Genomic DNA, 11,205 nt, shown 5'->3' with positions numbered 1-11,205 from the left:
AAAAATCGGTTAAATAACCGATAACCGAATTTTTGGATTTTCAAAACCGATAACCGAACCGATTCTTAAATTCGGTTTCGGTTAACCGAACCGAATTTTCGGTTTGATGACGTGGCACCGAATTTCGGTTCCGGATCGGTTCGGTTATCGGTTTAACCAATTTTCGGTCAATTTTTGTACACCCCTAGACCAACCCCAAAAAAAAAAAAAAAAAAACACAGAGAGACATATACTTAGCCTAAGTCTGGGAAACAACCGATTATTACCACTAATTATAAATATAAAGATTTCCCAGTAGCACTATAGTCGTTGTTGTGTGGACCCCGACGCAGAGGATCAGAGCTTGTTCTTGTACCAAAAGACGCCTTTATCCTCGCCGTCGGGCTCGACGTAGAGACACTCCCGGGCCTCCCGCCACACGGCCTCGACGATCGGCGTGGCGTCGAGACGGTAATACTCTCCGAGCACAGGCTTCACCGCGCGCGTGGCCTCCACGGCGTGATAGTGCGGCATCGTCGAGATCAGGTGGTGCACCACGTGCGTGTCCGTGATGTGGTGGAACACGCGGTTCAGGAAACCGTAGTCCCGGTCGACCGTGGCCAGCGCGCCCCTCAGCCAGTCCCACTCCTCCGCCGCGTAGTGCGGCAGAGCCGGGTGGGTGTGCTGAAGATAAGTGATGAGCACCAGAAACCCGTTCACCACCATCAACGGGACACCGTAGAGACACGCCACGTAAGCCACCCCGTATCCCCGGGCGAGGAAGTATATCCCCAGCCCCGCCAAGAGCACGCCCAGATCCGATATCAGAATCTGAGCCCGCTCGCGGGGGGTGTATATCGGCGCGTACGGGTCGTAGTGGCACGCGAAACGGTCGTACGGGCGACCCGAGACGTTGAAAGCGAGGTACAACGGCCATCCGAGAGTTAGGGTTACGACGAGCGATAGGAATCTCCCGGGAGGGTTGTTGAGGTACTTGGAGAACCAGGCGAGGTTGGATTTGGGTTTGGGGACGAAGACTTCGTCGCGGTCGAGAGATCCGGTGTTGGAGTGGTGGCGGCGGTGACTGTACTTCCAGGAGAAGTAGGGGACCATTAGAGCGGAGTGGAGGATCAAGCCGACGGTGTCGTCGACCAACTGGTGGTCGCTGAAGGCGTGGTGGCCGCACTCGTGTGCGATCACCCACACGCCGGTGCAGACGCAGCCCTGCGCGGTCCAATAGAGGGGCCACGCGAGCGGGCGGAGGGGGTCGGGGAGGGTCGGGATGAGGGCGGTCGCGGCGTAGCAGAGTAGGGACGCTAGGGAGAGATCGAGTGCCACGTAGGCGAAGGAGCGGGCCATCGAGCGCTTGAAGCAGTGCGGCGGGATCGCCTTCTTGATCTGGCTCAGCGTGAACGGCGGGGTCGCGTGTGGGACACGCGCCGTCTTTCTTACCGAATCGCTCTCTTTCTGCTGCGGCGTCGTCGGCGCCATTCGTCCCCCGCCTCCCATTATTATTTGCTCCCTCTTCCTGTGATGATAATATTATGACATGGGGTCAAATTTCTTTTACATTGTGAAATATTTATCAAATGTAAAAAAACAAATAGATGGGGTTTCTCGGACGGTACGAACTCAGGTTAAAACCACGCAAATATCCCGTCCGTGAGCGAGAGAGGTAAGATTTTAGATCTGAAAATGAAGGTTTTATTTATTGATTTATTTTTTTTGGTGAACAATGAGCGGGAGAGTTTTTTTAGGGACGTGAGCGAACTGGAATATTAAATAAATAGTACGACAATTGCTTTTTTTTTTTTTTTTTTTTTTTTTTAAGGTAATGGTACGACAATTGTTGGTTCATTGGTTATTGTTTGGTTCATTGGTTGTGGTCCTTCATTAATTAGACGAATATTAATTACATATTCCAAATTTCCAAGTCACTTTATTGCATTAGAAGGTTGTTGATCTTGGTTGTTATCCTTCATTAACTAAATATAATATAATTAGAACTTAGAAGGGATCTTATATTAACTTAAAAGGTCCGTGTGTTGTACTGTTGTATAACGTTTTCGTTTTCTGTTTTCTATTTTCGTTCAATTCAAAACAAAAATGAATACGTCGTTTTGTTTACGGAGCAAACGAAGTGTGCAGATACATAAACATTTTGGACCAGCATTTACTTCTTTTTTTTTCTTTTTTTTTTCCTTTCCTGCAACTTTGTATTTTATATAAAACTTAGTGGAATATCTAAGGCTATAAAAAAAATAGAGACAAAGTCACCTGACAAGTGTGCTTAAATAGATGCCAAAAAGCCATGCACCACATGAACACGAACCAAAATAAAATAAGAATAAAAAGAGGACAAAACAAAACAAAATACTAGTTCACCACACCACACAAGGTGACTTGGCAAGGATGTGGAGAAGTAAAAAAATGGAAACAATTATCACAACCAAAGGCAATATTAGCCAGAGCTTGAACTCTTTTTTTTGCGAACCTAATGCCTGTAATTATTGATGCCCGGTTTCTGACTACACTGCTACTATTATTAAGTGTAAAAATTAAAAATAATAAACTTGGACCATAGTTCTTCTCCTTCTTCTACACTCACAACGTCCTTTCATTGTCAGCAATCACAGCCGTTGCTTTCATCTGAGTAACATTATATCTTTTTTATGTATAAAATAAAATAAAAAATAATATAAGCTCATGGCTGCATATCTGGGTGAATATATTTGTTTGACCAGGTGTTATTAATTTCACAATGTACCCATTCAATTCAATTTAATTCATTAGAAATTTATATTATTAAAAAGAAACTGAAGGAGTGAAGTGAAATCTCAAACATCAAAGTTTATAACTTTATATATAATATTCATATAAATATTATTGCCGTCACAACCGAGAAATGATTTTCTAACTGGTTTTCCTAGTTGATTACTAGCACACTGTTGGCATAAACGACAAGCGTTTGATAAGGAAACTAGAACTAATAACAAGTGTACGACAATATCACTGCTAACGCATGAAAGCAATTAAAATATAATTAACTGATTAAACTTATTTTTGTTGCTTCGATACAATGAAAAGAAAAACAAAAGCGACTCCCTGGTTCACGCACTCAGACGGCATTTTTTAATTACTTTTTTATTTTATCATTGTTTAGCTTTAGAGGAAAGCTATAATTAGCAGTTTAGCACTACATAAATGTCATCATTAACAATGTCATGTGAAATTACAAAAAAAAAAAAATCATGCTTAATTTTCAGATTAAAAAAACATGGAAAGAGTCGTCTGCAATACTTCTGGAAAGTTCTGAAACCACTTCATATAAAATCCGATAATGGGCGTGTTTGACACAGCTTTTTTAAGCCTGTTTTTGCTGTTAGCAAAAATCAAACTGCAATATTACTGTTTGGTAAAACAGTTTTTAGAAAAAAATTCAAAAGCGATTTTAAAAATTGTACATGAGTCACAAAAGCTACGAATCTTAGCTTTTAGAAAAAGCGTTTTTGTATTTGATATAAAATTACTTTAATATCTTCACGTGATTATCCATAGCACTGTTAAATATTTATTTTATGTCTATTTTAGTCTTTTTACTATAATATATTTATTTTACCAAACACAAAATCAGCTTTTGTTACCAGCAACAACTGTTTTATAAACAGCTTACCAAACACCTGTCAGTTTAAAAAAAAAACAGTTTTTTCCAAAAACTGAATCTAAAAGCGTTTTTTTGTAAAACAAAGCTAAACCAAACGATGTCAATCTAATATTATGTGTTCACAATATATACACCATTTTGCTAAAATTACATCGCCAATTTTGCAACAACAAAAACCACAGCTTATTAGAATTTTGAACGGTCAAAATTACAAAATAAAGAAAACATAACAAACTATTCAATTTTAATTTATGAATACTATTAAAATTCTGGAAAGTGCATTCTTAGCAAGGATCGCCTTACCGTTACCGTTACCGTACCGGGGCCCCAATTTTAGGGGGATACCGCTTACCGAAGAGGAAACCGAGGGGGATTCAGGAAAAAAAAAGGAAACCGATACCGATAGGAACCCGTTTACCGGTAGGAACCCGGCAAAAAATGTAGGAACCCGAGGAGGATTCAGACAAATATTTTACAATAATAAAAATAGTTTTCATAGTTCATACTTCATACTTCAAACAAAGGTTCATGCCAAACATAAACTGAGTTCTTAAACATAAAATACCAAAAGTAGAGTATAAAATAATTACAACACGTACGATAAAACACACTAATTATCACAACTAATCTCGAAATTAATTAAAATTCAACAATATCATCGCAATAATCATCAATTCATAAGTACAAATTGAAAAAAAAAATCATAAAAAATGAAAAACTCGGATGATACCTCGGGTTCCCCGGGTGATGTGAATTCGTCGGAGAGATTCGTCGGAATTCAATTTGAGCGGACCGTCTATCGGAAGGTTTGGATATAGACGAAGCTTTCGTGCTCGAAACCTTCGAATTAGGATGGATCGAATGATGCCACGATGGGTTGCGGAATTCCCGTCGATAAATCGGACGAACGCCACAAGAATTTCGAGCACAAATTCTTGATAAGTTCTAGACTAAGAGAATCCTCTCTAAACACACAAACACACTTTTTTTCATATATATTTCAAGCTTTCATTTCATCAAAAATCTATCTTTTACAAAACAAGTCACCAAGATTTATAGTGCATCTTGAGACCTTTTACATACCAAAAACCGATGAATGTAATTAGGAATAAATACAATTCAACACACATTAATACCTCGAAAATTAAAAATAAAAACTGAAGAGTTACAAAATCGGGCAGAAACTAAACCTTCCATTTTGAAAGCCTCAACGTCAGAATTAGGCTTAAATCCCGAGACCCCACTTTGTGGGTCTTGTTTACTAGGTCGATTCCACTCAGAAAACACTACTCTTTTGTCCGTTTCGGTGATCTCAACATTCTTGAAACTGTAGCCCAGTTTGCCCTGCATCACCGGGATCTGGACAAAAATGGCTTCGGCCGGGAGGGATCCGGCGGGTTCGACCAGGATTCGACCGGGTTTGGTTCACGGGACCGGTTTATGCAAGACCCGTCCCGGTCCCCTCCGGTTCAGGGGATCCCGACCGGAACCCGGTCGGAACCCGCGGGATTGCGAACCTTGATTATTAGGTCCAGAAATGCAGTTTTTTAAAATAAAAATATCTTAATCATTGAATATTTCGAAACACGCAGTCAACCCAAAAAAATAAGAGTAAAATAGCTGCATTAAGATCAAGGATCGCCTTACCGTTACCGTTACCGTACCGGGGCCCCAATTTTAGGGGGATACCGCTTACCGAAGAGGAAACCGAGGGGGATTCAGGAAAAAAAAAGGAAACCGATACCGATAGGAACCCGTTTACCGGTAGGAACCCGGCAAAAAATGTAGGAACCCGATGGGGATTCAGACAAATATTTTACAATAATAAAAATAGTTTTCGTAGTTCATACTTCATACTTCAAACAAAGGTTCATACCAAACATAAACTGAGTTCTTAAACATAAAATACCATAAGTAGAGTATAAAATTATTACAACACGTACGATAAAACACACTAATTATCACAACTAATCTCGAAATTAATTAAAATTCAACAATATCATCGCAATAATCATCAATTCATAAGTACAAATTGAAAAAAAAATCATAAAAAATGAAAAACTCGGATGATACCTCGGGTTCCCCGGGATCTGGACAAAAATGGCTTCGGCCGGGAGGGATCCGGCGGGTTCGACCGGGATTCGACCGGGTTTGGTTCACGGGACCGGTTTATGCAAGACCCGTCCCGGTCCCCTCCCGGTTCAGGGGATCCCGACCGGAACCCGGTTGGAACCCGCGGGATTGCGAACCTTGATTAAGATACGATAGTTTGTGAACAATTAAAAAAAATCGTAGAGTTGAGCAACAAGAGATTGAGTTACATTGTATGTTTATGGATGAGATTTTCCAAAGGAGAAAGAACATAATAGGAATTAAAATAGACGATTATTTTTCTTAGAAAAGCACTTTCGGAAGGAAAATTGTTTTTTCTTATTCTTCTTCTTCTCCTCGTCTCTCTATCTCTCTCTAGCTCCGAACCACTTGCTCTTTCTTTCTGAGATTTTGTTTTCTCTCACTCCGTAATGTGTTGCTATGGTTCCGAGACTCATATTTAAAGACCCAAAATTTATATTTACTAAATTAAAATTAAAAAATAAATGAGAGGCTTCGGAGTTGTGGGTCTCGCAAGAGATTCTCACACGTAAACTTTTAAATACGAAAGAACTCTTGTATTTATTTTTCAACTGCAATGTTATTTCATTTTGATCCATGCAGTTGAATTAACATGATTTCCATTACTGAATCACTTTATACGAATTAATCATCTATTTACAAGATAAGAGCCTAAATAAACAATAGTCCAATTTAACATATAAGATAGACATTGTTACGCCAATATTTTTCGTTTAAGGAAAAACAACACCCTACACAAAAACGACTAGGAAAAGAATATGGAACTAAAAATCGAGGCTCAAACTGCCAAACATCCAAAAGAGCGACTTGGGCCCACCACGAACCGGCCCGCGAAAGCCCACTCATCCAAAGGCTTGGTCAGAACCCTCCTCGTCAAGAATGCTCCTCGCCCACGAATAAAGCTCCTCACGCACGACCAACATCCCCTCCAGACAGGGCCGGCTCAAGACATTTTGAGGCCTAAAGCGAAATTTTGAATAATTGGCCTTTATTTAAATTAAAAAAATCAATATCAATAATTATAATTTAATGAGAATAACATTGAACAATAATTACTTATTGGACTAAATAACTATTTCATATTACCGAATTAACGCTATTGACATAATAATAATAATAATAATAATAATAATAATAATAATAATAATAATAATAATAATAATAATAATAATAATAATAATAATAATAATAATAAAAAATAAATAAATAAATAAAACTCACACGCACACAAAGCTAATTTAAATATAGAAATAAACATAAGAGGGTGAGTTTTTGAAGTTTTTAAAGCTTGAAGTCCATGTCTATATTTTTTAATGAGTTTCTATTTCTATTTTTCTATGTTTTTTTTAATCTTAGTCATATTTGTATTGACTGATCATTTTTATGAAAATAAAAAATCTTGCACTTCTATTTTTTTTATAAGTCCCAATCCCACACTGTATATACATTTATAGTTGGGCTTCTGAATATTCTGAAAGTTAATGACCTTTTGATTTTTGTAAAGGGCTTTTTATTTGGGAAACAATGGGCTTTCCAAAAGTGTGGGACTAATGGCATGGCCGATTAATTAGAAATTTATAATATAATCAAGAGTATTAGATGTGTTTTTGAAAAATATTGGACCTTTTTAAAGTGGGGGCCTAAAGCCATTGCTTTTTAACTCCCTTATGCTTGGGCCGGGCCTGCCTCCAGAGGCCTCCTTGTCAGGCCACAAAGCCTTCTCGTCAGGCCACAAGACCTCCACGTCCAAAGAGGCTCCTCGTCCGAAAATAAATCTCTTTCTCAGGCCATAAGTCCTCCGCGCCCAAAAAGAAGTCTACTTGTCCGGCCACAAGACCTCTTCGTCTAAAGAGTCTCTTCGTCCAAAAAGAAATCTCCCCGTCAGGTCACAATACCTCTTCATCCAAAAGGCTCCTTGTCCAAAAATAAAATCTCCTTGTCCAAAAAGGCTTCTCCTCCCATGGTGACAAATATCTACCCGCCCAAGGCAATTTCTACTCGCCCAAGAGCACCAAAACACCAAAATCTCGATTGGCCCCACCAAAATGGCTCTCCCACTCAACTAAACTCCAAAAACTCTATAAATACCCCCACTTCACTCCATTTTCTTTATCACTCTCTCTCTCTCTCTCTCTCTCTCTCTCTCTCTCTCTCTCTAGCTAGACTATGTCAAATTTTCTACTCAACACGGAGCGAGAGAAGAGCAATCTCATTCCCGGCGGAGTGAACATGAAAGCATACTCGCTTCCGGCGTAAAGTCGAGTGAAAACAAAAACCACCACACTCCTAATCCCATGGATTCAAAAGGTGTAAGTCTGTCCACGTCACGTGTACACAAGTGTTAAATTAAAAAACCGGCTAACAAATCTTACATATAATTTTAATATAAATATAAAATATCATCGAACTACGTTAGAAGCCGTGAACATAAATCATATGTAAGGGCCTCGAGAAGAGTACATCAATTTAAAAAAAACATAAATATACTGAAAAAATTAAAACGAATTAAAGTTTATATACTAATTTTATAGCCATTTGTAGGTGTTGATGGACATAGTCTCTCCATTGCCGGTGCTATAACTCTTCAAAAGTCTTATATTTTATAAATGTCTTTGGTTTATGGTGATTCATAAGTGGTTACAGACATAAGCATATACATTGTAGATGCTAAAATTGAAATGATCAACTTAAGGGAAATAAATTAGGGGCTGTTTGGTAACGTTTTTATTTTTTGTTTTTTGTTTTTAAAAATAAAAAAGTGACCGTTAGGCAAAAAAACGTGTTTGATAAAGTCATTTTTTTTTAATATGGGATAGAATAAAACAAAAACCGGAGAATAAAAAAAACTTGTTTTCAAAATTTTTAAAAACAAAAACTCTCATCTCTTTATTTTCTTAAAAGAAAACAAAAACAGACCTTGGTCGCTGATCCGCAGAACTTCACCGCCACGTGGACCGGTCCTTCGGTCTGTTCCTACACTGGAGTCTTCTGCGCTCCGTCGCCGTGGAACCCTAAACTCCGAGTGGTCGCCGGAATTGATCTGAACCACGGCGACATCGCCGGCTACCTCCCGTCGGAGCTCGGCCTCCTCACCGACCTCTCTCTCTTCCACGTCAACTCGAACCGCTTCTGCGGCGTCGTTCCGGAGTCTTTCCGGCGACTGAAGCTCCTCCACGAGCTGGATCTCTCGAACAACCGATTCGCCGGCGGATTTCCGTCGCCGGTGCTGTTCCTCCCTCGCCTGAAGTTCCTCGACCTCCGATTAAACGAGTTCGAAGGTCTGGTGCCTCCGAAGCTCTTCGACCGCCGATGGACGCGATCTTCCTGAACGACAACCGGTTCCGCCTCGGAATTCCGGCGAATCTCGGAAACTCGCCGGTCTCCGTGCTCGTCCTGGCGAACAACGATCTCGGCGGCTGTCTTCCCCGGAGCATCGGGAAAATGATTACCAAACATGTTTTTATTTTTTATTTTTAAAAATAAAAAACAAAAACACGACTATCAAACATGTTTTTATTCTTTAAAAATTAAAAAACAAAACAAAACATAATTTATATTTTTAAAAACAAAAAACAAAAATGTTACCAAACATGCCCTTAGTAAACCGTAATATCCAAAATAAGTTTATAAGCATAACTACTAAATATAATATAACGTGATATAACTCAATGTTTGAATAAGCAGACAAAATTCTACACATTTCGTGTTACTTATAGCACAAAAAAAACGACATATTTCGGCGACACGACGACGACGCAGAAACGATACGCCCTCGCCATTTCGACTACACATTGTGGCGAAACGACCAACATGTAACTTTTGTGCCGGACTTCCAAAATAACGCAATTTCGCCGCAATTTCCCCACCATACCCCGAAATTTTAATAATTGACTACAACTATTTTTAAGTGAAGATTTAAAATTAATAAAAAATATTGTAACGCCCTGTCAGCAATCACAGCCGTCGCTTTGATCTGATTAACATTATAATTTTATGTACAAAATAAAATAAAAAATAATAAAAGTTCATGGCTGCATCTGGGTGAAAAACGCATAGAAGAAATTCAAGTTACCTCAGCGACCTGCAGGTCACTGCAACGGCTCACAAGTCATCGCATGCCACTGCAAGTGTCCGCAGCCCACGTAAATATGGACAACACATATCATAAAATGGATAACAAAAAATATAAACCAGCATCCAAACCCAATTCGAAACTTTACAAAATATCTTCAAAAATCCATGAACAATCTATCATTTGTATTTAAAAATCCTTAACTTGACCGATTAATTTTTAACTTCTTACATGATCATCGATCGGAGGTATCTCGAAAAAACTTGAATGGTCGTGCAAAAGAGAAGAGAAAAGAGACGAGTGGTGAGAGAAAGAGATTAGGAGTTTAATCTTTTATTTGAAAAACATTTGTCATGAGTATTTAAGTCAAGTTGCAAATATATTTCATATTTTCTATTTTTAGCACATATTATTGAATTTCACCCTACTATTATACATACTTCGTAAAATTTTCCTTATATATTTGGTGCTCATGATCTAATTAAGGTTCCCTTTGCAAATCCTACGTTCAGCTTTGACTATATATAGAGCACACCCTGACCACAGAATTTTGTTTTCATAATTTTTTTTTTCCCTGGCCTGAATTCTCTCTTTTTTTTTTTTTTTTTTTTTTTTTTTTTTTTTTAGTGTTGTAACTGTTTCGTTTTACGACGTTTTCTTTTCTGTTTGCTTTGTTTATATATTTGTAGAAGAAAAATGAATCTGACAGGGCAAGATATATTTATATTTAATTAATTAAAAATCATTATATCATACTATAAAGATTTTCTTTAAAAGACAATTAACAATTATTCTTATCTATTATTAAATTAAAAAACAAAAAACAATTTCTATATTACATCATCAAGACCAATTTTAAACTGGAAAATATTATTTATAAGCACACATTTAAATACCACATACATCTGAATTAACTTGTTCAATTAATTTGTTAAAAACACCACAAACTACCATACTTTGCTATTTGAATCTATTAGCCTCTTTATTAGACATCACAAATCAAGCTTCACTTCAGCGAGTGGCTTCAATATAACTTGAACTCCAAATTGAGGTTTCAATGTAATGAGATAAGTGGAAATGGCTCGGGGACACAGTGAACGAGTAGAGCTGCAAAATCATTGCGAGAGCAATCTTGGCTTCGTTCAACGCAAAACTTAGTCCTAGACAAATCCGAGGTATAAGCACCGATGTTGTCCTTAATAGCCTTTGCAATACCTTCCGAGATCATCTCCCCATATTTCAGGGTCGTGATGAGGCGCTAGAACCAATACTAGGACCTCTGTTCCCGAGTTTTCCCAATCTAACATTTTGCTCAACAACCCTAAGGCCCAAGAAACCGACGGATAAAAATATTAGG

General features: G+C 38.4%; 1 protein-coding gene and 1 pseudogene across 2 annotated transcripts; one reads left to right on the top strand and one right to left on the bottom strand.

Annotated features, from left to right (window-relative positions):
- Positions 1-200: 200 nt before the first annotated feature.
- On the bottom strand, positions 201-1,748 carry LOC149397882 (delta(12)-acyl-lipid-desaturase-like). Of its 2 annotated transcripts, none has more exons than XM_089615147.1 (2): positions 1,612-1,748; positions 201-1,507 (listed from the first exon to the last, which is right to left on the bottom strand). In XM_089615147.1, exon 2 carries the CDS (start codon positions 1,486-1,488, stop codon positions 337-339), a length of 1,152 nt encoding a protein of 383 aa, XP_089471273.1. In that variant the 5' UTR covers positions 1,489-1,507; positions 1,612-1,748; the 3' UTR covers positions 201-336. The 2 variants fall into 2 exon arrangements, with proteins under 2 accessions (XP_089471273.1, XP_089471274.1); XM_089615148.1 differs by having other exon boundaries at positions 1,608-1,703.
- A 3,995-nt stretch (positions 1,749-5,743) lies between these two features.
- Positions 5,744-9,592, top strand: LOC149397881 (leucine-rich repeat extensin-like protein 2 pseudogene; annotated as a pseudogene).
- The last annotated feature ends 1,613 nt before the right edge of the window (positions 9,593-11,205 follow it).

The sequence above is a fragment of the Urtica dioica genome, chromosome 5 (genome assembly GCF_054948205.1).
Source record: "Urtica dioica subsp. dioica isolate 48M chromosome 5, U.dioica_male_clone48M_v1_H2, whole genome shotgun sequence".
Classification (NCBI taxonomy): domain Eukaryota; kingdom Viridiplantae; phylum Streptophyta; class Magnoliopsida; order Rosales; family Urticaceae; genus Urtica; species Urtica dioica.
Note: the sequence above shows the minus strand (reverse complement) of the source record. Positions and strands in the feature narration are given on the sequence as shown.

Coding starts and splice junctions, on each gene's coding strand:
- LOC149397882 (XM_089615147.1), bottom strand. CDS start 1,488: ATGGGAGGCGGGGGACGAATGGCGCCGACGACGCCGCAGCAGAAAGAG.